The sequence below is a fragment of the Danio aesculapii genome, chromosome 9, assembly GCF_903798145.1.
Source record: "Danio aesculapii chromosome 9, fDanAes4.1, whole genome shotgun sequence".
Classification (NCBI taxonomy): Eukaryota; Metazoa; Chordata; class Actinopteri; order Cypriniformes; family Danionidae; genus Danio; species Danio aesculapii.
The window spans coordinates 57,010,844-57,038,512 of NC_079443.1; the positions used below are offsets into that span (position 1 = coordinate 57,010,844).

The 27,669-nt window shown below is 37.0% G+C and overlaps 1 protein-coding gene across 1 annotated transcript in view; it reads left to right on the top strand.

Annotated features, from left to right (window-relative positions):
• Window positions 1–436: 436 nt before the first annotated feature.
• scn1laa (sodium channel, voltage-gated, type I-like, alpha) overlaps window positions 437–27,669 on the top strand; it is an 81,889-nt gene continuing 54,656 nt past the window's right edge. The window contains 11 exon segments of the mRNA XM_056466052.1: window positions 437–703; window positions 2,531–2,649; window positions 5,106–5,195; window positions 5,288–5,416; window positions 7,850–7,941; window positions 12,089–12,304; window positions 15,940–16,003; window positions 18,256–18,397; window positions 23,792–23,998; window positions 25,426–25,440; window positions 27,271–27,522. Coding sequence (XP_056322027.1) covers window positions 437–703; window positions 2,531–2,649; window positions 5,106–5,195; window positions 5,288–5,416; window positions 7,850–7,941; window positions 12,089–12,304; window positions 15,940–16,003; window positions 18,256–18,397; window positions 23,792–23,998; window positions 25,426–25,440; window positions 27,271–27,522 — 1,593 coding nt within the window.

Here is a 27,669-nt window from a genome sequence, read left to right on the forward strand (position 1 = left end):
CCCCCAATTTCTGTTTAACAGAGATATTTTTTCAACACATTTCTAACTTAATAGCTTTAATAACTCTATTAGCTGATTTCTTTTATCTTTGCCATGATGGCAGTACATAATATTTGACTAGATATGTTTCAAGATGGTAGTTTTCAGCTTAAAGTGACATTAGTAATAATTATGACTTGATTATAACCGTACATACACAACACTGATTGATCAAGTACACTTCAGAGTACAGTAGGTGTGTCCATCACTTACAGTAGATGCTCATTTTTTTTCTCCTCGCTGTGGTTCTAGATGGGTTTGGTGTAACACTAACCACACAGTTCCCCATCACATGTAATGAGTTTCTGTCCTTCTGACTGCCTCCTTCTCTCTTCCTCCGCCAGTTGTTTCTCATGCAGACGTGTAGCGGATCACTCTGAAGCTTCAGGATGAGAAAATGGCGCATACGTTTACTCCGCCAGGACCTCAAAGTCTCCGTAAGTTCACCCGCGAGTCCCTTAAGGCCATCGAGAGCCGGATCGCAGAGGAGAATGCCAAGAAGTCCAAGAACACGGAGGAGAGAAATAAAGACAATGAATGTAGCAGGAAACCCAACAGCGGTCTGCAGGCCGGGAAAACTCTGCCGTTTATATACGGAGAAGTTCCCAAAGGACTGGTGTCCACACCGCTGGAGGATCTGGACCAGTTCTACAGCAACCACACAGTGAGTTTGCATTCATATATATATATGACTTATATATCTGACTTATATATATATATATATATATATATATACACAGTTGAAGTCTGTATAATTCATATCTGAATTATTAGCCCCCCTGTTCATTTTTTTTCCCCAATTTCTGTTTAACAGGGAGCAGTTTTTTTAAACGCTTTTCTAAACATAATAGTTTTAATAACTCATTTCTAATAACTGATTTATTTTATCTTTGCCTTGATGAAAGTAAATAATATTATTTGACTAGATATTGTTCAAGATTGATCAGAATTATTAGCCCCCCTTTGATTTTTTTTTTTTTTTTTTATCCTTTTTTAAATATTTCCCAAATGATGTTTAACAGAGCAAGGAAATGTTCACAGTATGTCTGATAATATTTTTTCTTCAGGAGAAAGTCTTATTTGTTTTATTTCGGCTAGAATAAAAGCAGTTTTTAATTTTTTAAAAAACATTTTAAGGTCAATATCATTAGCCCCATTAAGCAAAATTTTTTTTTGATAGTCTAAAGAACAAACCATCGTTATACAATAGCTTGCCTAATACCCTAACCTGCCTAGATAACCTAATTTACCTAGTTAAGCCTTTAAATGTCACTTTAAATGTCTTGAAAAATATCTAGTCAAATATTATTTACTGTCATCATGACAAAGATAAAATAAATCAGTTATTAGAAATGAGTTATTAAAACTATTATGTTTAGAAATGTGCTAAATAAATCTTTTCTCCGTTAAACAGAAATTGGGAAAAAAAAATAAATAGGGGGCTAATAATTTAGGGGGGCTAATAATTCTGACTTTAAACTGTATATTAGGTAAATATTAGGTGTAAGTGACTTTCATGGCACAATATATATGCTGGGAATTACAGTGGTGCTTGATTTGAAATGTAATGGTGCTTTTTAAAAAGTTTATGAATCTGCTGTTTATGAAAGAGTTGGAACCGTGTATTCAGCTTAAAGTGCAATTTAAAGGGTTAACTAGGTTAATTGGACAAATCATTGGACAACAGTTTGTTCTGTAGCCGATCAAAAACAAATGATGTTTAACAGAGCAAGGAAATTTTCACAGTATGTCTGATAATATTTTTACTTCTGGAGAAAGTCTTATTTGTTTTATTTCGGCTAGAATAAAAGCAGTTTAAATTTCCATTTCCAAAAGTCCATTTTAAGGTCAAAATTATTAGCCCCTTTAAGCTAAATGTTTTTTTCTGATAGTCTACAGCACAAACCATCATTATACAATAACTTGCCTAATTACCCTAACCTGCCTAGTTAACCTAATTAACCTAGTTAAGCCTTTAAATGTCACTTTAAGCTGTATAGAAGTGTCTTAAAAAATATCTAGTCAAATATTATTTACTGTCATCATGGCAAAGATAATTTAGAAATGTGTTGAAGAAATCTTTTGGTTAAACAGAAATTTGGGGAAAAAATAAACAGGGGGACTAATAATTCTGTTTATTTGGGGGGGGGGGGGGTAATAATTCTGACTTCAACTGTATATGTTATGCTGAATGATGATGAAATATCAACCTTTTTCATCATTTATAGATTTAATTTTCACAAAAGGAATTTGAACTGTAATAAATAAAATAAATAGTGTCGATTAATGCAATTCAATTGAATGTATTTGTATGCATATTCATTTTTGTAAATTCAGTTTGATTTAACGTGAAAAGTGATATCTGTCTCCTTTGGCACACACATACACCCACACACACTTTTCTTACAGTTCTGACTGTTTTGTCCACTGAAAGCACTCATTATTTTAGCTGTTTGCTGTCATTTATGTTGTTTATCTCCCTTTTGTTTAGACTTTTATAGTAGTGAGCAAAAAAAAGGAAATCTACCGTTTCAACGCCACTCCTGCCTTGTACATCTTCAGTTCCTTCAACCTTCTGAGGAGAATATCAATTCAGATTTTGGTACATTTATATCCTTCTCAAGTGCTGAAACACACTGATGGTGACTGTCTTTCTGTGTCGAGTGATTGTTCTGTTTTCATTCTTCAAACCAGCGGCATTCAGTTTGAGGTTTGCAATCAAAATGAGCTGGTACTATGTACTTGTTGATAAATGCAAATAATAAAATACAAATAGTGATTCAATTGCACATAGTTTGGAGAAATACATTTTCTGGCACAAATTCATCTAGAACTTTGTAGACATTAGTCAATTAGATGTCAGCATGGTTGTTATATCGCTCTCTTAAAAGTATATATTAGTATCTAAAGTATTCATATTAGACACTAAAAAGTACAAACAAGATGTTCATATTCATATTATCTGCTGCTTAATTTGTATAATAAAGTAAAAAAATGTTTGTTTGGTCGGCGCCAGTGGTGTAGTGGTTGGTGCGTCGACACATGCACATGCGACCGGAGTTCGATTCCCACCTCGTGGTCCTAAGCCGATCCACTTTCCTGTCAATACTCTCTACTGTCCCATCAATTAAAGGTGAAAACCCTGAAAAAATTATTATAAAAAAAATAATAGAAATTTATTTGGGTGGCACGGTGGCTAGTGGTTAGCACTGTCACCTCACAGCAAGAAGGTCGCTGGTTCGAGTTCCGGCTGGGCCAGTTGACATTTCTGTGTGGAGTTTGCATGTTTTCACCGTGTTAGCGTGAGTTTTCTCCAAGTGCTCCGGTTTCCCCCACAGGCCAATGCGCTATAGGTAAGTTGAATACGCTAAATTGGCCGTAGTGTATGAGTGTTTGTGTTTGAAAGTGAGAGTGTATGGATGTTTTCCAGTGCGGGGTTACAGCTGGAAGGGCATCTGCTGTGTAAAACATACGCTGGAATAATTGGCGGTTCATTCCGCTGTGGCGAATCCTTATTAAAAAGAGACTAAACCTAAGGAAAATGAATGAATGAATGTGTTGTTGACATTTATAATTGTCTTTACAGGCAATTTAAATAAATTTAATAGAGACATTCTGAATAAAACATGCTTTTTCTTTCAGTCTTTCTAACTGTGCCCAAACTTTTGAATGATTTGAAGTTCTGTTGCTGATATTTATTGAGAAAATATATCATGATAATGTGCATGCATGGCATTGTCGATGTGGGCACTTCAAAATAAGGTATAAAATTCATTCATTCATTTTCCATCGGCTTAGTCTCTACTTCAGAAGTCACCACAGCGGAATGATCCGGCAACTATTCCAGTTTGTTTTACGCAGTGGATGCCCTTCCAGTACTGGGAAACACCCATACACTCTCACATTCACACACTCATACACTACGGCCAACTTAGTTTCTTCAATTCACCTATAGCGCATGTCTTTGGACTGTGGGGGGAAACCGGAGCACCCGGAGGAAAGCCACACCAACACGGGGAGAACATGCAAACTCCACACAGAAATGCCAACTGACCCAGCCGGAACTTAAACCAGTGACCTTCTTACTGTGAGGCGACAGTGCTAACCACTGAGCCACTGTGCCACCCCAAGGTATAGAATAATCATTTACTTAAAAATATATTACAAATGTTGTATTGGCAGTCACTGTACTCTACCATATACTTATACAATATACTTATTTGGTTATTTATATTTAAGCATCACCATTTTCATCAGGCATTAACTAAAAAGGTTCAGATTTTCAGTGTTGGGAAAATTTACACACATAGTTTAAAAAAAAGTGACTTAAGATTGCAATGTATTACTGTTAACTTTTCCCAACACTGTTTACGATTCATTTGTTAAAATGAGTTAAAGGGGACCTATTATGCCGCTTTTTACAAGATGTAAAATAAGTCTCTGATGTCTCTTGAGTGTGTATGTAAAGTTTCAGCTCAAAATAACCCACAAATAGTGTTTTATAACTCTTTTAAACTGCTTCTTTTAGGCTTTGATCCAAATCGTGCTGTTTTTGTGACTGTAGCTTTAAATTCAAATTAGATTGTGCTCTTTTCAAAAGAGGGCGGAGCAACTAATGCCTGTGTGTCGGCATAGTGGCAGATTCAAAAAAAGTTTAACGTCCTATACTAATGAGGGAGAGATGGTCACTAGTGGGCGGGGCTTTCCCCCTCTGATTACTTGTACAAAGGGAGAGAATGTCAATCAAAGTGTTTCTGCAGACTGTTTTTATCAAGTGTGATTATAACAAATAAAATTAATACATATTTAGCATTAGAAGCTGGTTATATTCACACTCACTAAACTGTGTTTAAACCCCTTATAAATGTGTTTTGTTTTTTTTGGCATAACAGGTGGGCTTTAAAACTGATTATACATATATGTTATACATATTTTTTTACAGTATCTACAATAGAAAGCTTTAGCAATGATCTATTATTAGTTAAATTATAAGCAATTATCAAGAAGGTTTGCAACCACCATAATATGTCTGTCTGTCACTAAGTTTCCTTAACAGCAAGCCTCACTTTGTTCAATTTTATTATAATCTGCACTATTCTGGCGAACTGCGCTTTCATGGTCTACACACAAACCCCAGACTGGGCCAAGAGTGTAGAGTAAGTCCATCTATTTGTTGCTTTCTAACCCTATTTCAGAAATTGTGCCTGTGTTTGCTGAATGTAGGAACTGACGCTCTTGTTTTAAACAGATATGTCTTCACTGGGATATACACTGTAGAAGCGCTGGTCAAAATCACTGCCAGGGGATTCTGTGTGGGACGCTTTACTTTCCTCAGAGACCCGTGGAACTGGTTGGATTTCATTGTTATAGTTATGGCGTAAGTACCACGAGTTTGTCATTTAGCACAACTAGCTGCTATCAGTTATTATAACTAATTTATTCTTATTGGTTAAATGGGAAGAGTGTTGTTTTTTTTGTATAACTGACACTGCTTGCTTTTTATTATTATTGATATTATTATATACACTCACTGGCCACTTTATTAGGTACACCAGTACCGGTTTAGACCATTTTTCGGACCATTCTCCTAGAGAATGCGTAAAAATCCCAGTAGATCAGCAGTTTCTGAAATACTCAGACCAGCCTGTCTGGCACCAACAACCATGCCATGTTCAAAGTCACTTACCACGTTCTTCCCCATTCTGATGCTCGGTTTGAACTGCAGCAGATCGTCTTGACCATTTCTACATGCCTAAATGCATTGAGTTGCTGCCATGTGATTGGCCGATTAGGAATTTGTGTTAACCAGCAGTTAAGCAGGTGTACCTAATAAAGTGGCCGGTGAGTTTAAAGTTGAAGTCAAAATTATTAGCCCTCTTTTTAATTTTATCAGATTTTTAAATTTGTATTTCCTATATATTTATTTCTTCTGAAAATCTATTTGTTTTATGTATACAGTAGTGCTCAGCACAAATGAGTGTAATCTTTTTTGAAAATGATTATTTTTATCCATTTTACAGTGAATATTGCCAATAATTTTTGGTGCATTTAAACAAAGCAGGTCCATGGATCAATTGGTACCGAGCCACACAAGAAATAATTGATTATTACCGGTTTATTTATTATCTGAGTCTGAACGAACCTTTATTTTGAAAAATCTTTTATTTGAAAAATGACCATATTCTCTCGTTTACATCTTCGTCACTTGAGCGCCATAATTTAACCCACATGCAGCAAAATGAGTAAAGCTGCGATCACACTGCACTTTTCTCTCCATAGACTTCCATTCATACGCACACGAATGCGGCAGACCGGGAACACAAGCTTGTGCAAGCGCAAGCCTCGCTGCATTGCAAAGTTCAAGCTTGGTGAACTCTGACCTGCGCAATCACATCACGTGAATTAAGACCAATCGAAGACCAAAACATGACCTCTCTGGACAGAAATTTAAAACATGGACCTATCGCTGGCTTTTTTAAATGTCTAATTATCTTGTTTAATCCCGCCCCTTTTTGCAGCGATGTACAACTGAATTTTGCATGCTCATACTCTAGTGCAGGGGTGGGCAAAGTCGGTCCTGTAGGGCCGGTGTCCTGCCCAGTTTAGCTCCAACTCTGATTAAACACACCTGCTTATAGATAATTAGTGATCTTGAAGACACTGATTAGCATGTTCAGGTGTGTTTGATTAGAGTTGAAGCTAAACTATGCAGGACACCGGCCCTCCAGGACCGAGCTTGCCCACCCCTGCTCTAGTGTGATCTTTCATAAGAAACAGATGTCTTTTGAAAGTTTCTTTGCAAAGGGGAAAAGGCCCAGTGAAGGACCCATGAACTGCCAAGCAATGGATCCGCAACCCATTTCTTAACAAATCAGGTGAATCCAGCATGTCTGTGCAAGAAGATCAACTGCTGGAGATCGCAAATGATGGCGACTATTCACATATTGTGTCTTTTCCATGCACAACTTTGTTATTTTCAATATAGGTGCGTGGCTTGTGCACTCATATTGGGACGTGCCAGGTACCCCAAGTTGAAACCGTCTTCAATCTAAACAGAAATGGAATTTAAGACGTGGAGTATGCTAATTTTAGTCGCATTTTTGAAGTGCTGTGTAAACACCGCAATCAATCTATTACTGTCATGTAGGATTTTCACCACAATTTGCGACAGGATAGTCTATACACACTGCTGTTTAACACTATTCTCTGCACCTACAGAGTCAGTAAAGGACCACCTGCATCGCGAAATGTGGAGGGTTTTTCCCCCATATGATATGCAGTATCAAATTCAATAAAAATAACTTATTTTTTATTTTATTTTATTTTTTTCCCTGTCAGTAGTAGTTCATACTCTCATCCAACATCTCGTTTGTCACGGGGGACATGCATGAAATCTTCCTGAATGAAAGTGAAAGTGTTAAACTGCAGTTAAAGTCATCAAATTAAAAAATGAAACAACCGAAATTACATGAAACTCCAGAGGAAATGTGGATAGTGTGGTGATGCAATGATGTTAATCGAATTATGTGCTATAACATTTAATACGAGATCATGAAAGGAACATCCATAAAGCAACTCCTGTAGACACCTTAATCATATTATTGTCTTAGTCAGATTAAGGCAAATAATTTGATTACTGATGTCCATATAAACGTAGTCAGTTTGTTACAATACAGTGTAACAAACAACTGAAGAAAGTGTAGAAGTGCAGTCGCTCACTTTGTTTAGTACAGTCTGTGGGGTTTCAGTCACTGTTTTATCATGTTAAATCTGACAGTTTTGTTTATTTTTCCTTCTCTTCATGTTTCAGTTATGTAACCGAGTTCGTGGATTTGGGTAGTGTGTCCGCCCTGCGAGCATTCAGAGTTCTTCGAGCCCTGAAAACTATATCAGTTGTCCCAGGTGAGAGTTTCTTTTTTTTTTTTATAACCACTTAAGACTTTTCCCAAGACATTTACAGTTTCTGGGTAACACTTAATTATTAGGGAGCAATTCTCACCAAGGTTATTATAGTTAACGAAAACGAACGAAAAAACGAAAACTAAAATTGAAAATCATTTTCTTTTACTGAAAATAAAAATAAAAATGAGTGTTTGTTTCAAAAAACTAGAACTAACTGAAACTGCATTGTGTACATACAAAACTAACTGAAACTAATTAAATTATAGCAAAAACATCCTTCGTTTTACTCTTTGTAAATGTATTTAATAGATGAGCCTTTTAGAGGTGAATCTATTTACTTCGCGGTTCCAGTTTTACGCCTGGTGTTTGAGCCGTACAGCACCTCGGAATCCTGCTGCCATTGGCCAGATCAAGCCAGTCCTCCTTCAGTCAATTCAATTTAATTCACCTTTATTTGTATAGCGCTTTTACAATGTAGATTGTGTCAAAGCAGCTTCACATAGAAGATCATAGTAAATTGAAGCAGTGTCAGTGCAGTTTTCACACTGAAGAGCAATCCATCGCTGCGCAGCTCTGCATGTCCCGAACCATGCAAGCCAGAAAATTGGCGAAAGTGAAGATTTAAAATACCTAGAGAGAAACCAGGCTTAGCTGGGTACGACCATTTCTCTTCTGGCCAAACGCCTTGTTTAGAGCTCCAGTCTAGGCGCTGGAGAATGCTGGACCTCAGCGAAGACTTGTCTGTCTCTGGAGTATCACAGGAATCAGTCTCATGCTCTCCACTCCTCCATGACCACCACAGTAGCTGCTCAGGATACGGCCTGGTCCAGGATTATGGAAACCTTGGGATCATCTCGTCGCTGGTCTTGGATCGCATCAGTGGCGCTGCATAGTCTAAGGGCCTCGGGATGAGTATCCCCAGCTGAAAATGGCACTTAAAAGTATTCATTTAACACATTTGTGTCCAATAATGGGTTTTATTTCTGTATTAGTGATCCTAATCGTGAACGAATCATTCTTTTAACCGGATCTTCTAAGTGAAACGGTTGAACTAGTTCATCAAATTGAACTGAATCATTTGAAATGATTCGCGTCTCCAGTAAGCACTTATCCACAAAAACTTTTTAACAAGCCTGATAGTTATTCAGAGTTATTAAGTTATTAGAACAGTATTGTTACACAGAGATCGGATTTCAGAATGGGTGAAGTCATAATAATGCGCATGTGTGATTCAGTGAACCGAATACATGACAGCCTGCTGTGACTGAACTAAACTTGAACAACTGCAGGCAGTGCGGGTAAACAGAGGGATTAAATGAGAGGATCTGGCAAAACGTAAGTTTATTTCACAGAAATAAATGACAATAACAGAAGGTCGTAATGGAATTTAAAGTTTCTTTTAAATACATTCTTGCAACCCAACTGAAGCATAATTCCTTCAGTTGGGTTGCAAAAATGTATTTAAAAGAAACTTTTCAGATCATGGTGATGATTTAACTGACTGAAATTATAATTGCTGACTACATATTTTTGATATGTTGAGCTCAAACATGGAAGAATTGTCACGAAAGATCCGGTTCACAGAAGAGATCTGAACTTGCCATCACCCTACTGTGTATCTAACCTCTGTAGCAGCCTTGCACATATATTGAACGGTACTTAGACCTGCTATCTTGTGGGCTGTTGTATTTGAATTAGAGGATGGGTAGATGGTAGTGTTCATGTGTCCTCTGAATACAGATTTCAAATATATATTTTTGGTTGAGTTATTTTGTAATATTCTGATGATTTTGTATCTTGCACCTAACAAATATCCTAATTTATAAAAAAAACTAAACCTAGTACTGAAACTAATAAAAACTAAACTAAAACCAAGCAATTTCAAAATAAAAAAGCTAATAAAAACAAGTAAATCTGCTTCTAAAAACGAATTAAAACTGAATTTGAAAACAAAAAGTCAAAAATAAGTAATAACTAAAACTAATGAAAAATCTAAAACAAATATAACCCTGATTCTCACCCTTAACGTCTGTGATAACCAGAAGTGGCAGAGACGTTTATTTCAGTATGTTGATGTACTTTTAACTGAAACTGATAATTGAGATTTCCTCCTGATATTTCCTTATAGCAAACTAACAGTGATGGTGCGTTGACACCAGAAGTGGATGAAGCATCAAGCATGAGTTATCGACATGTTAAGTCAATGCTAAGATGCAAATAGACATCCTGCAGTGCGAGTAGTGCAAATGGGGCGGCGCAAATGATACGATTCGCACAAATAATGTGTGAATTGCTTGAATCACTCGAGTTGAACAATCAAAACTTTATCAGACATTCGTGCCGCGTTAACCAATTAGGAGCTACATATTTTAATACATCCATAACCGCGTTCATTTTTTACCCGTCATGCTTTAAAAAAAAAAGATAAAATAAAAAACACTAAATTTCGCTATCTATAATCCATAATAATAACTCCTGTATAGCAGTCCCACAACATTCTGACACTGGAATCCCCTGTCAGAAAAGTCTAGTGGCTGAGAATGAGCTTTTTACGCTGTCTGCTATAATGTTGTTTTTGTGTTTACATAGATGAATATAGCCACGGTGTAAATACACAGTATTGTTACGATCTTATTGCCATATTATATCATTATGATAACATAATATATGCGTTCAGCCATTTCCTAAAGATAAATACCAAAAAATAACACAACTGGAATAACTACAGGAGTCGCCATCGTCTGATCTCATATGAAGCAAGAGATCGTGATGACATTTGATGACGTGTGCAGGCGCTGTAGTGCTGTCCCAATTCTTAGGGGTAAATTTTGAAGCCCTTCCCCTTCACACTCTGTTTTAAGGGCCAAGGGGTAGGGGTGCAAAAATAGAATTGGGATTGGGCCTGAATTACAGTTCTAAAGTTCACTTTCAAACTAATTATTTTTTCAAGATCTGAGGTGAACTATCTGCTGCTGCTTTCAGTAGTACGGCAATAAATGTCATGTAAAATGGCATCCAAACTCACATTATTAGCATTAAACACTGAATAAAGCACACGAGGTCTACCTGAGGGGATCATTGTCAGTTTATGGAAAATATTCCTTCTGTCGCGTGCCGTTGCTTTATTTAGAACACGATTTAAATCAGCCTTTAGGCTCGAGACTCGCTCCTGTTGGTCATCTGGCAACCTGCGCTTGCATTTTCTTTGATTTAGGAATGCAATACCTAGTACCACTGGGTGTCAAACTTGCATACTGCACCTTTAATTGTTGTATTAAGAAAATGAGCATGTGTGCTTACCTTTTACTTGAGCCCTTTATTCACGTTCAAATCAAGACTGAAAACACATCTGTTTAGCTGTGCCTTTACTGAATGAGCACTGTGCTACGTCCGACAGATCGAACTACTATGTTTTTCTCTTCTTTTTAATTCTTTTATAACACATTTTATCTGCTTTTATTTTATTTTATTTTATTTCTATTTTTACCATTTCTATTATTTTTTTTTTGTTTCTCTTATACTTGTTTCTTTTATTCCTGTTTATGTAAAGCACTTTGAATTGCCACTGTGTATGAAATGTGCTATATAAATAAACTTGACTTGACTTGACTTGACTTTTATGGCGTAGTTTGATTCATCTATTTGACCGACGGCTGTCTAAAATGTGGAGCAGGTGATTCCCTGAATTTAAATGACATGTAAAGGCATTATTTTGCGATGTTGTAATTGTGTTTTCTGAAAGGATACAAAATACATAAAGTATCTGACAGCGGAAAACATGTTTTACTACTACCTTCTGAGACCCTTCTTTTGACAATTTCAGTTTTTCACAGAGATCACGTTAGCCTTGTGTTTGACTCTGCTACTATGCTGACACACAGGCATTTGTAGCTCCGCCCTATTTTGAAAAGTGCACATCTCATTTAATGTTAAAGCGACAGTCACCAAAACAGCACAATTAGTATCAAAGCCTAAAAAGAGGCAGTTTCAAAGAGTTATTAAACATTTGTGTGGTATTTTGAAACGTTGAAAATTCACATACACACTCTAAGGACATCTGGGACTTATTTTACATCTTGTGAAAAGGGGCATAAAATGGGTTCCCTTTAAATAATGAAATGATAATGCTCTCTTCTGTCCTCCGCAGGGCTGAAAACCATCGTTGGTGCTCTGATCCAGTCGGTGAAGAAGCTGTCAGATGTCATGATCTTGACCCTTTTTTGTCTGAGTGTTTTTGCTTTGGTCGGACTCCAGCTCTTCATGGGAATTCTAAAACAGAAATGTGTGTATGCGTCATCTCTTACTGAAAACGAGACCGAATGTTACAACAACAGAACATGCAGGGATTACATTAACAATCCAGGTGAGTTTAATTTCATTCACCTGAATCTGTATCGATACCTATCTGTCTGTTGTTCTGTTCCTCTGCCTAACTGGTTTAAATAAACAGTTCATCCAAATATTACATATTTCTCGTCATTTTGGCCCAATTCTACCCCTTAGTCCTTCCCCTTACCTCCTCGTTTTGCACGCTCACGTGAAGGGGTCGGGCTGTCCCAATTCTCTTTAAGGATGATTTATACTTCTGCATCAATCGCACGCGAACTGTATGGTCCGGTGCAGCCTTCGCGCGGTTGCATAGCCCTCACCGTGGCTGATACTGATGCGCATCTCTCAAAAAATGTAACTACACTTCGCAACGACGCGTAGTGCAAGCTGTGTGATTGGTGGACTTGGTAGCGCTGATGAGTGTGATGATATTCTGAAACCCAAACAGGTCTTGAGAAAGTGGAGGATGAGTAAACAATGACGAGTTTAATTTTTGGATGAACTACCCCTTTAAGTAGGGACAAGGCCAGTAATACATTTGAAGAAGAAATATTGTACAGTTAAAGTCTGTATTATTAACCCTCCTGTGAATTTCCAAAATGATGTTTAACAGAACAAGGAATTTTTAACAGTATTTCCTATAATACTTTTTTTTTTCTGGAGAAAGTCTTATTGGTTTTATTTTGGCTAGAATAAAAGCAGTTTTTATTTTTTTTATAATCATATTAGGGTCAATATTATTAACCCCCTTAATCAATATTTTGTTTCATTTGTCTACAGAACAAACCATTGATATACAATGACTTGCCTAATTACCCTAACCTGCCTAATTAACCTAGTTAAGCTTTTAAATATCACTTTGGCTGCATTTACACTGTATGGCTTAAGTGACTCGATTTCTAATTTTTTTAAATTAATTAATTAGTTTATTTATATATTTATTCTCCCATGTGGCACAGATCGGAAATAGACCATGTGCGTGTAAGCTGGAAAAAAATCACATGATTTCTGATTTATCCAAATCAGATTCAGGCCTTGTTCATATGTGAAAATTTATCGGTTATGAATCGGATCGTCATTAAAAACCATAGCAAATGACGTGAACTCTGCTGAAGTCTGTTCTGAAATGAAAGCATCAGAGTCCCAAACCTTAAATCTTATACATGAGGGCTAAAAAAGCTTTTATATTGTTATGTAGCACAAGTATTTAAGCATGTTAACGAGAGAGAGCGTGCAGCTTCCAATATAAACTAATAGAAAACTGTTGCAAATGTCACACGCATAAATCACGCCATGAACGTCACGTTCATGGCCCGTTTCCACTAACTGGTAAAGTACGGTACGGTACAGGTCGGTACTGGTCACCTTATTCAGACATGTGTTTCCACTGCTTAAAAGGGTACCGATGGTACCCTTTTGCTAGGGAGCGTGGTGTACGACAGAAAGTTTCAGTCAATGTCATTCTCGTGCGAATAAATGTCAGTAAAGCTATACAGGTTGTTCACATATATATGAGAAGCACTTCTCAAAAAATGTTTATTACTAACTTTTCTATGAACATGAGTTAATTATAACTGCAGATCAATGACAGTGCGAAATAGGCTACTGTAACGTCTGCAATTATATAAAATAAATAAATAAATGCAACATATATGAACACATACAGCCCCTTACAGACTCCAATATATTAACAATTGCAGAAAAACTACACACAGTATACATTTAGTCTTTATTTGGGTTAAAAAACCACACGAAATAAAGCCCACAGTCCGAGCAGACCTCTCATATAAGTCTTTAATCATCACCAGCACATGTAGCCTCTCTTAGACAGTAATTCTGTCATTCAGAGTTCATAATAGTCCAAAAGGTGATGATAATAGTTAAACATGGCAGTTTGTTCATGTTTTAGGTTGCAGAAGCATCATTTGTCCGGCTTCTCTGTTTTTTCGCGCTTCACTCTCGCGTTTGTCTCTTTCTGACAGGATTGGATATCAGAGCGCTTCAATGATCACGAGCAAGTTATTAATATGAGCTCAAGAAAATCATTATTTCAAATATAGACGCGTGGCGAGCTCTCTGGACAAAGTGAACCATGTCGACCATGGCTCGTTATTATATGCATATAGTATTACGATGTAATGTCTCGGCTGTGTATTTAAAACATGGCAGTTCCTTTGTTTTCATTCTGGCTTTTTGCACAAGCGAATGACGTATCTCTGTAAACCAATAGCGTTCAGCTGCACGTCTAGCTCTGCCTTTTGGTAACCTTGGAACCCTTTACAAAAGGGTGACCAAAAAGTGGTACAGTACGGTTCGGTTCAGTATGCTTCTGACATTGAAAACAGCCATAAAAGCGCACCAAACCTTACCGTACTGTACCGTACCACTCAGTGGAAACAGGCCATAAGATGCCTACTGGTTTAAAACGGCCTAGATTAAAGGAAGATGGCAAAATGAGAACATTTCTGTCCTAAACTATAGTAAATCATCTTTTCAAAAAGGATTTTATAAAAATGTAAACCCTGCAAACAAATTAAATACAGGAATGGAGAAAACAGCGCTCTTTAATTATCAGCTGTCAGTCAGCGCCCGCTCGTTTTTTATTTATTTCTTTTTTTGCTTTCTTCTTGGTCATTGCGCTTTTGCCATGTGCTGTGTAAATGCAGACAATCGGATACGAGTCACTTTTAAAAGATGATGTTAGCAGGTCAGCAAAAAAATCGGATACAGTCACAAAATCAGAATTGACCATCGAGATCTGCAGTGTTAATGCAGCCTAAAAGCTGAATACGATGAATAATAACCAGTAAAATATTATTTACTGTCATCATAGCAAAGATACAATAAATCAGTTATTAGAAATGAGTTATTAAAACTGTTATGTGTGGAAATATGTTGAAAAAAATCTCTCCTTTAAACAGAAATTGGGGGAAAATATACAGGGTGCTAATAATTCTGACTTCAACTGTATGTGTTGTTGTACTGTAAGTGATCTGTGCCTCTGCCAGACATCGTTCAGCATTATGCACATTTGCATCAGCACCAGCATTCGAGAGATGGAGGCAGAGGAATTCCACCTTTCTCATGAGGGCTGGAAATGTGATATCCATTGAAAAGTACTTTAGCGGGATGGGGAACGCTATCATGAAGAGTGAGCTCATCTGGCGGGCTGCTTACCGAGGATGATGCCTTCCACATAAACTATATTTGATTCTGATATTCTGTCTACAACATCGCTGACATTTGACTTGTCTGCATGTGGTTGGACGAAGGGTGGAAAATTGACATGGGGCAAAGGATGTTAAAATTGGTCATAGGGTGGAAATTGAGCAAGAATGAAAATGGTCACGTTAAGTCTCTTTGTAAAATGGTTGCAGTCAAAATTATTAGCCTTCCTTTGAGATTTCTTTTCAAATATTACCCAAGTACTGTTTAACAAACGGGTGGCATGGTGGCTCAGTGGTTAGCATCGTCGCCCCACAGCGACGTATCAGTGTGAATGTGAGTCACACATAAAGCTGGAAAGGCATCCGCTGTGTTAAACAATGCTGGATAAGTTGGCGGTTCATTCCGCTGTGGCGACCCCTGATAAATAAAGGGACTAAGCTGAAGGAAAATGAATGAATGAATGATTTTTCATCATGGATAATTCTCTCTCTTTTTTCATAGGTAATCATTATTTCCTACCAGGAAAAAAAGATGCACTGATCTGTGGCAAATCTACTGATGCTGGGTAAGTTATACATGTAAATGGAATTGGATTTCAAATGGTTTAAGGAATATTTCCCCAAAAAATACAAATACTGTAATAATTAGCCCCATGTCATTTCAAACCTCTGAAACCTTCTGTCAGCGTTCATCTTTAGATATTTTAGATGAAATCCAGGAGCTCTCTGCACAGAAATCAGCGGTCTTGAGATGTTCAGAAAAGGAACCAAAAACAAAACTGCACTGTAAAAAGTAAAATAACCCAGTTCCACACAATTAAATTTGTGTTCGGACAACATGAAGGAATTAAGTTAGCCCATTAGTTTTTTTTAAGTGATTTTTAAGGGCAATCCAAATTTAAGTGGATTGAACATAAAACAATGGGGTATATGCACAGCTAGTGTTTTTTAGCCAATAATAAACTTCCGGTCAAGCTCAAAGCTGTTACTATTTTCATTTTCATTCGGTCAGTGTGTGAATTATACATTGACGATTGGGAGGGGGTCAACTTTTTCAGTAGTTTGGTAATGCATGCTTCAGAAAATCTAATTTATGAATGGATTTAAATTACTTTTAATTTAATTATAAAATTTATACGTTTTCAGATTTTTGAAGGATATTAAGTGAATATTTTAGAGGTTACTGTTGGTCGAACTATACAAATTATGTGTCTAATTTTTCTTTTTTTTTAGTCTACATGCCGATATAAACAACTATTTTACAAGAAACGTGTTTTGTGAATACTTAAGATGTCCATCGGTGCTCTATAACTGGCAGTTTCAGACTGTTGAATGATTTTCTCCTACCATTGATTGGCGTGATTGAATGCATCACAGTAGTGTGAACCGTTATAGTGGGTGGGGTGGTTCAGATGTATATTTATATTATACATTTTTAATTATTAATATTTAAGAAAGCTAATATTGAAGAAAGCTATGTCTTATTATTAAAGGGCTGACCCCCCCATACATCTTGTTTTGGGAGGGGGAGCGCTAATTAGGGGGGGGGTCAAATCCCCTGTAATTCGCACCCTGCGTACAGTTCCTTTTACAGCATCGATATTGTAATGTAATTACAATACATTTAGTTCAATAGACTTCAGCATTCATTTAGTCATTTAAGCAGAAAACGAGATGAAAGACCGTGTAACCACTAGGGCTGTCAAACTCGCTATATTGAAAATACTGGAAATAAACTGTCGTATTTCAAAAACATGGTGGGGGAAAATGTAATTTAATGCAGTGCTTGTCCGATCTGCTTTATATTGTATATCTATCAGACAGTGAAGATCGCAAAACTTTAAAGAAATCAGACCTTAAACGTGGAAATTTTATAATGGAAAGAGTTCAGTGGAAGTGCTGAGGCTGGCTGACTGAAATTAAAAGTCTGTGTGCATGTATCCCATTAGGTTGTCCAAAAAAATCGTATGAATGGTGTTGTTTCAGCTCAGTTTAAATGAGTAGTTAGAACAAACATCAAACATCTTTTTTTTTGAGTGTGACTTCAATGTGATGAAGCTCCAAGAACACTTTTGAGCACCAAAATCTGTAAGAACATTTTTGTTTGCCAATGTTTTCGTCAGGTCATCAGAGTGTGCATTTACTATGGGCAGTTACCACTTGGCAAACAACTGTTTTCACATTTTTTTTTGGCGCACAAATGTCTTTTTGAAGCTTCACTTGATTAAAGTTGCACCATTGACAAAACATGGACCGTTTTGAGGATATTTTCGGTTCCTTTTCTGGATTTCTGCTTTCTATGGAGGGTCAGAGAGCTCCAATCCCTCAAATACCTTCATTTGTGTACCGATGATGAACAAAGGTCTCAGGGGTTTGAAATGACATAAGGTTACTTGATATAACATACTTTTCTTTTTTGGGTGAACTAACCCTTTAAAGAGATATTTCACCCACAAATGAGAATTTACTCCCTATTTAGTCACCCTCAAGTGGTTCCAAACTTTTATGATGTTCAACACAAAAGAAGATATTTTGAAAAATGTTGGAAACCTGTAACCATTGACTTTCATATTATATATTTTTCCTACTATGGAAGTCAGTGGTTGCAGGTTTTCAACTTTCTTCAAAATATCTTCTTTTGTGTTTAAGAATCTCATAAATGGCTGGAACCACTTGAGTAGTAAGTATATAAATATTTTAAGTGAACTACCCCTTCACAGCAACTTTCAGCAAGATCAGTTGTACGTTTTATGTTTTATTGAGTTGCATGGTGCACTTTTGACACTCACTCACTCACTGTCACACATTTGGATTTCAGGCAGTGTCCAGAAGGATATGTGTGTTTAAAAGCAGGTAACAATCCAGATTATGGTTACACAAGCTTTGATTCTTTCGGCTGGGCTTTCCTTTCGTTATTCAGACTGATGACTCAAGACTTCTGGGAGAATCTTTACCAACAGGTGTGTTTTGAGTTTGTAAAACAAATTTGTGTGAAAAATTTGTAACACTTTCTATAAAGCACGTACTGATAATGATTTATACCTGTGTTCATTATTATTAATAATGATGCATAAGTTCTATACATGTGTCTATAAACTATAATCTATTACAATGACATTTATATTGATAACATACATTTATAATGGTGTTAGTAATATGTATTTGTATAATTATAATTATTGTGATTGCGGCTGCATTTATAATAATGTTATTAATATATATATATATATATATATATATATATATATATATATATATATATATATATATATATATATATATATATATAAAATAATAAAGCATTTATAATAATGTTATTAATTACACACCTGAAACTTGCCTATAGCACTTATTCACTGTTGCGCTTATAGTTTTGTAAATTGCTTCCTTGTCCTCATTTGTAAGTCGCTTTGGATAAAAGCGTCTGCTAAATGACTAAATGTAAATGTAATACTTCTAATGTAATTATTGTGATTTCAGCTACATGTATAGTAAAGTTATTAATATTTATTATTATAATTGTAATATAATTATTGTTATTTCAACATTTATAATAGTATTATTGATATTTATTATTATTATTATTATTATTATTATTATTATTATTATTATTATTATTATTATTATCCAGTCATCAATACAGATGCCACACAAGTCAAGTTGCAAAACGGAGTCTGGTACCAGCTGACAGAATAGCAGAAGCCTTTGCGAAATCTGTCAAAATAGAGCACTGAAATTAAGAGGCATAAATTTCTTTAAGCCAAAAATCTATCTGTAAGATATCTGTAAAAACGCAGCCAGAGTCAATGTTATGTAGAAGTTGTGTCGTCTAATAATTATATTCTGATAAAATGAAAAACAAAATGAACAAATTATTGCATTTTTCGTTTGATAAAAAAATATACGGAAACAAAAGGGTGTCTAGTTTGTATTGATGTGTTTTAATATTAATAAAAATATGCTTAGCCTATTTAAGTTTAATGGTTATAAACGCCGCCAAAAGGCAAGCCATTCAAAAAATATTATTCTACTGTGTACTTGGTCATAATGTATATTTTACAATAAAAACTAAATGTAGCATGTGTCACTGTCATTTAAAACACGCAATTCATAACACACCACAGCTGTTGGCCTATAGTCTATGCATTGTGTAAACTTACAGGGCGGTATGGGTCAAGAGTCATACTGCGCACCACGTTATTGAACTCCAATATTTCTGAGGGAGATTATGTTACCCGACAGCCTATATTAACTTGAGAGATTTTAAAAATAAAAGGCATTTTCAAAAAAGGAACAACACGCAAATCAGCAACAAATAAAACTGGTGCCGTGGAGTTCAGCACTTGTTTTCTTGCCAGTCTATGCTGTGTAGTGTGTATCAACGCGTGTCAACTGCCACTAGTGAGAGAGAGAGAGATAAAGCGAGCATGAGAGCTCAAAGCCGGTATCGATATATAACCAAAAGCAAGATCATATCGTTATAAATATCCCATTACCGATACTTATCGAAATATTATTCATTTACATGAAGTGTTTATTGAGATTGTGGGATCTGTATAGGCTGTCTGATCTTTAAGAAGCTATAAACTGCACGCACGCGGTGACCGCAGATGCTCAGCTTTGACTAGAAGCTTTTATTAAGCCTGTAGTCTTTAGATTTTTACATGATGTTCCATTACTTAAAATTTTTTTTATTGATAGTTTATAAATAAAATGAGTGCTAGCTTGTTTAGCTGTGATCATTATGCAAGGATCCTATTTCATATTCGGTTTATTCTTCAGTAGCCTAAAGATTCGTTAATAATGTATTTTATAAATGGATTGTTTATAAGGACTAAGCTATACATATTTATGTACATACTTATATAATACATTTGGCTAATTACGTTACATTAGGTACATTAAAGTCAGGTAGGGCAACAAATCACGTCCATGTAGTGAATTACTGTTGAGTGGTGCCTGGTATCGGCCTTTCATGTCCGATACAAGTATTTTAACCAAGTATCGACCTGATACTGGTATTGGTATCGGTGCATCCCTACTCAAAAACCTGTTGATCGGTGGTTCGCCAAACAAAAGCCTATGTTGATTGGTTGAGTAGAGAACAGTTGAAACAAATCTAGGCTTTGGAAGAGGAACAATGCATCAACAACCATGTTTGATTTGTCCAGACACACAAACCACATCAATTGACCCTTCGCTAAGCCCCACCCTCCTTAGTTACTGTTGCTACGCCTGTCAAGCTTTCGTGCCTGGCACGTCTATTACAATATGCATGCGTCAGACATTGCCAGGGCTATAATTAGTCATTTTTGGTGAACAGGTGAGATATCTGAGAGAGCCAGACAAAAAAGGACTGCAGTATGCATAACGGGTATATTTATGACATGATAGGCAACTGATTAGAAAATAACTAATTCAAAATTGAAGCTAGGTTAGCCTAGCCGCCTCATACACTGACCATTCAACAGCTTAGTTCATGCACAGCAGGAGAGGTGAAATGTAAAAAATAATCTAATTATAACTAATTAAACTGTGAATTCTATTTTTTAGCCAATAAGCCTGATAGACTATTGTTGTGATAAATATAGCGTCACTAACCGACGAGGAAATGCGTATGGACAGTGCTTGTACATAATTCATTCATAGAAAGAGCAGCCACAAAGGGGAAATTGATGGATTTGTGCCAAATATTAGCATCATTGACCCATAACAATGTACAGTACCTGTAATTGTCAGTATGTTTGTGTGCTCTTTATGCAGTTTCTATTCTAATTTGCAGGTAAATGGAAAAATAAATCGAAATGCAAATCAAATTATAAATAGCAGAAGTGGACGAATAGATTTCCCAGACACCAAATATAAAAGCAGACTCTAACCCGCTATAACGACTAAATTTCTAAACAACGGACGAAAACATCAGTGAATTGTAACTGACATGGACATGAGGGATATAAATCACTGAAAAACAGCTGCGGGTGAAGTATATTGACCGTAAGTGCTCAGATTGTGATCACATCTTGGTTTTGTTTGGTTGATATGTAGTTTCAAATATTCATCGCTTGAAACCGATGGAAATATGATTGCTATTAGTATGACTACTATGCCGAGGGCTTAAACAGAGCGTTGCTTATAATATCGAGCCGAAAAAAGAAAAAAAAACAGCTGGGAAACATAACCTGCTTTGTATTTTTGTAGGAAACACAGTTTAGATCTTTTTAGGGTAAAAGGTGTGTGAGTTTTTGCCGTCTATCACTGAATATGTCCGTAGTATCAAAACAAAACCAACTTATCTCCGCTCCTTTAGCGCCTCTCACGGAGCTTGATCCACGCTGGCATTTCTCTCCTTGGGTTTTAGGTTTTGGAAGGGGAAATAATTCCACCACCCTGTCCAAACTTTTAGGACACCAGGTGTCAGATTTGCACAATCCATATGCACAACGCTTTGGCTTGTTTCCCTCGCTCGGAAGCTTGACAGGCCTCCTGCACGTAGCTACGGTTGCTAAGCCACAATTGGTATGTGACGGTTTTCGGGTGTGGCTTAGAAAAGGTTCAATTCCTTTTGACAAATCAGAATGGTTGATGGAGCCTCTGAAGTTCCAAATGGGCAAGGTTACTTTGCTGGAAAGCTGAGAGTGGTACAGATCAGGGGCCTCATGTATCAACGCTGCGTACGCACAAAATCTTTGCATACACCAGTTTTCACGCTCCTGTTTGGATTTACTAACGATGAAATTAACGTGAGTGTGCGTTGGTCCATGCCAACTTCATGTCTGGCGTACGAGGATTTCTTGTGTGTTTGTTTTAATTCCATTGGCGACTCCTAGAGACAAATGTTAAATTACACACTACAAAGTATCGCACCAACAAAGTATCCTGGCAACTGGTTCTTTCCAAAGGGAATTGGCAGACCGCTCTGGGTTAAGCCAGTTGTCTTTGAGCCGTGCAATGGCAGCTGTATGGGACAGGATCATCCGCATGTCTAGCAGGTATATAAGGTTTCCATACCATGCAGTTGACCAGTCAAACATTAAAGCGCAATTTGCAGCGATCGCCGGTTTTCCCAATGTAATCAGAGCCCGCACATTACCATAAAGGTGCCATCTGGAGATGAATTTGAATACGTGAATCGGAAACATTTCTATTCAATAAATGTGCAAATAATGTGATGCTCAAATGCGCTTAACACATATTGTGGCAGGGTGGCCTTGGTCAACCCATGATTAATTCATCCTCACAAACAGCATGGTTGGGATGATGCTCCAAGGTGGCAGGGTGCGCGATGGGTGGCTTCTTAGTGAGTGATGTATTTAAAGATAATATTCCAGTTATTGTATTTTATTTTATTGAGCATAATTATTGAACTGCATATCAGGAGACCTGGTTATCCATTAAAGACGTGGCTGTTAACCCCCCTCAACAACCCACAAACTGACTAAGAGCGCAGATATAATGAGGCCCATTCTCGCACTCAGTCAGTTGTAGAGCGGACGATTGGGCAGCCGGTGGCGCTGCCTTGATAAGAGGGAGGGGTGCTGCTATACCGCCCTAACAAAGTGTTCCTCTAATACATCTGTGTCTCCCACAGACACGGATACTACTCCTGACAGTAAAGTGTCGAACACAAATGAGGCAACTCTCTCCTCAAAGGGTGTTAGTTAAGCATCCCCTGTTCCCCTGCCTCATCGGTCCACACTTTGACAGTGCGCCGCTGTTCTCCTTTTAACCTGCACCTTTACATGGGACCATTTCTTTTTTAATTCACTCACAGTGCGATGTTCAGACCCCACTGCGTTAACCGCGTCAGCTAAACTCTCCCACTCTATTTTTTTTTTTATTATTAATTTCGTAGGACAAACTTGCAAATAACACAGTTTTTCTCCAGTCTACCTCCGATAGGAGCACCTCCAGTTCACATTCTGTGAAGTTTCTCTTCTTGCTTGCTTTTGCCATTGCTTTTTCGTTTGGTTTTGCCAAAGTGGAGTCATTATCATATTTATACAGAGGAGGAGGCAGGGAGGGGTTTTGCACTCGTGCACATGCGCTCCGTTTCACGTTAATTCGGATGTACATAGAGAATATGCGTGGGATTTAGCGTATGCAGTGTTTCATACATCTGAATGTTTTAGTATGAATTCAACACAAGGCCCCAGATCAGCTGATCAAAAGTTATTAAACATTTAAAAATGATACTTATTTGTATTCATGCAGATGCTGTTGCTGTTTTCACACAATCTACATTCTAAAAGTGCTATAGAAACACAGATGAATTGAATGGAAAAAAAAGATGAGAATATTAGTTTGAAGTCACATGATTTGCTACTTTCTACATTAATTGTGAACTTTTCTTACAGACTCTTCGGGCTGCTGGAAAAACCTATATGATTTTTTTTGTCCTGGTCATTTTCTTGGGATCATTCTACCTGGTCAACCTCATCCTGGCTGTCGTCGCCATGGCATACGACGAACAGAATCAAGCCACTATCGATGAGGCTTTGAAGAAAGAGGAAGAGTTCAACGCCATGCTTGAGCAGATCATGAGACAGGAGCAGGAAGCTGAGGTCTGTTCAGTATTTCACTCAAAGGGTCTGCATGAGAAATTTAGAAACCTTTTTATTAAAGGGATAGTTCACCCAAATATGAATATTTACTCACTATTTACTCTCCCTCAGGTGGTTCCAAACCTTTGAGTTTCTTTATTCTGTTAAATACAAAAGAAGATATATTAAAGAAAGCTGAAAACCGGTAACCATTGACTTTCATAGTAGGAAAAACAAATACTATGGAAGTCAATGGTTACAGGTTTCCAGAACAGAAGAAAGAAAGTCAAACAGGTTTGGAAGAAGTGTAAGTAAATGATGACTGAATTTTAACTTTTGGGTGAACTGTATTTTTAACAATACCTGTGATAATAAATGTAACTAATGCATAAATATAAACGCCTGAAACCTTCCTCAAATATGCCAACTTTGATTTGGTTTTCTAATCTTCACCTTGCTTTAATTAGTTACTTAATAGTTTTGTGACAGATTGGCAGGCAGATAATGAAGCAGCCAGAGATGAGCATCTCAACACAGGATATTTTAGTAAAGAAAAACCAAGCAAGGGCCACTAACATGGGTTACAGTCATGGCTACTTTCGAAACACTGCTTTGAGAAGCTTTGAAACGTTTTCTTTTGAATCAGTGGTTTGAAGTTAGTATCAAACTGCCAAGGTCACATGATTTCAGTAAACAGGGCTTAGTTTCAAAACGTTTAGAAAATTCAGCAGTTCTCTATTGGGTCAATCAGAGTAACAGCATAAAATCCACACAAATCATGCAGATTCTAAGTTTTAGGAACAGCAAATAATAACTTGACTTCTTGTTGATCATTTGGTATCAGAAGTGGCTTATATGAGAGACAAAGGCCTCTAGATTACGCTTATTTTAACAAAATAAAATATGATCATGCCTTGATTATTAATTATTTAATTAGGACAGTAAGGTCTGACTTTTCTAGGACAAAAGTCTTGTCACAGAAATAATGTCCAGTATAGAATATAAAGTCATGCTGCAGTGGAAACAGAATGAATATTGTGTCTGACTCCATCATGAGCTTGGAGGACTGCATCCATACATCTCTGCAAACTCAAATCACTGATTAATAAAGTCATCTGGAATGGCAAAGAAAGCGTTCTTGCAGGACTCCCAGAGTTCATCAAGATTCTTTGGATTCATCTTCAGTGCCTCCTCCTTTATCTTACTCAATGTTTATGTCTGGTGACTGGGCTGGCCAATCCTGGAGCACCTTGACCTTCTTTGCTTTTAGGAACTTTGATGTGGAGGCTGAAGTAATAGAAGGAGCGCTGAAGAATTAGCCCTCTCCTGTGGTCTGTAATGTAATGGGCAGCACAAATGTCTTGATGCCTCAGGCTATGAAGGTACTTGAGAGGATTCCATAGAACACAATGCTGTGAACTTTGGTTGCAACCACAGTTGTTTCTAAGGGTTTGAACACTGCGGTCACCGGATTTCCAACTATTTACGATGTTTACTTACAGGAACATAAAATAAAAAAAGTTACTGGTGAGTTACTGATGTTCACTGTTAAATATATTTTTTTCTTTAAAAAATAAGCGGGAATCTCATACTAACTATAACGACTTCAGAATATTTCAGACATATGGACACATATTGGATAAGTAGAGCAAAGACACACCACATGCCACAGCTTGATGTTTTATTGTTAAATAAATTTGATAAAAATTGTGCGTTTTGACTCTAGAAAGCATGTTTTTTGCAGGACCTGTGAAGGCAGACAGCAATGTCGCCAGGGCGGCCAGAGCGAACTTTGATGCTTTCGGCAGCTTCGGTGTGAACGCACAGTAATGCTGGGTTTACGCCAAATGCAGAGCACCATGTCACTTGCTCTACTTTATTCAGAGGATGTTTTTCATCACAGATAAATTTTTACGCTTGATATATTTGAGCTAGCAATCTAAAGCAATTCCATGTAACCAGAAGAAAATATTGTCGAGGGAGAGGGAAGTTCATGGTATTTGAGTAAAGTTTATAAGGGCATTATTTACAAAATAATGAAGTTCACTGATACATTGTTTACACTACTTGTATATAAGAATACAATAAGAAGAGTACATTTTGATTTCATGCTAACTTTAAAGTCAGCATAAACCAGAAGTTGCGACTTTTTGAATTTATTTTTTATTTTGTGTGATGCAATTCCTAGAGAAATGGAATATTCAATTAGGAACAGTCAGCATGGCTTGTTTTTTTCTACTGCGAGCTGATTGGATGTAATAAAGTGGGCATTTCATTCAGAAAGATCTTGAAAGGATTTTGAGAATTTTTACCACCTGAAAGGATACTCTTCCTGGGGATACTCTTCCAGAGGCCCTCAGACTATGCAGAGTCACTGATTCGATCCAAGACCAACGATGAGATGATCCCAAGGTTTTTTATATCCTGGACCAGGCCGAATCCTGAGCAGCTATTGTGATGGTCATGGAAGAGTGGAGAACATGAGACTGATTCCTGTGACGCTCCAGAGACAGACGAGTCTTCGCTGAGGCCAGCTTCCAGCCTCCGCCGCTGAGACTGCAGCTCTGCACAAGACGTTTGGCCAGCGGAGAAATTAAAATGGTCGTGCACAAACTGAGCCTGGTTTCTCTCAAGGTTTTTTTTCTTCACTTCCGCCTTTAGTGAAGTTTTTTTTCCCTCTCCGCTGTCGCCACTGGCTTGAATGGTTCGGGATCTGTAGAGCTGCGCGTCGTTGGATTTGCTCTTCAGTATTTGGACTCTCAGTAGTGATTATTAAACCACACTGAACTGAGCTCAACTGAACTGAACTTAAACACTACAAACTGAACTACACTGTTCCTATTTACTATGACCTTTTATGTGAAGCTGCTTTGATTCAATTGCTTTCAATTGAATTTAATTGAATCGAAAGACTCATCATTTCTGTATTTTGTCAAAGCTGACAGCTGGAGGGGTGTGGTTAAGTATGTAAGCTACACTCAATACCTCAGATAGATTTAATCTGAGAATTTAACTGAAAACAAACAGGAAGTGCATTTTCAGATTTCAATTTTAGATTACGGGGCAAGCAATATTAAAAAAACAATATTTTTTTAATAACATGCACAGATGAATTGTTCACCACAAAACTAGCAATGTGAGCTAACAAAATCAATATGCTTAGTTTTGATTTCCTTTGTACATTAATGGAGATTATTCTTTTTGTTGATTTTCATTGTGAATTGCAATGAATCACTATTTCTTTAAACTTTTTCAACAATTTTCTGACATTCTGCAATTTGATTGGTTTACAGGCTGCAGCCGAAGAGTCCAAGTGTGAGGGTCTCAGTGGAGAAAAGACGGACAGTTCCTCGGAAGCCTCCAAGCTCAGCTCCAAAAGTGCCAAAGAACGACGCAACCGCAAGAAAAAGAGACAGCGCCAGGGGGGAAGCGAGAAAGAGGAGGATTCCATAAAAGAGGGAAATGATAGAAAGCCCAACTTCCCTTTTGCATTGGATGGAAAGATCCGGCGTTCACGGGACAGATCATACACGTCTCCACGTCAGGTCAGGAAAATCTGTTTGTTTGTTTGTTTTGTTTTTTAATTAGATGCTTATAATATGATAATGAAATTAACTTATTGTTTAACTTTTGATAAGTCAGAATAACAACTGCAAAGTCCTAGCTATAATTAATGTTTAAGATGGATGGAT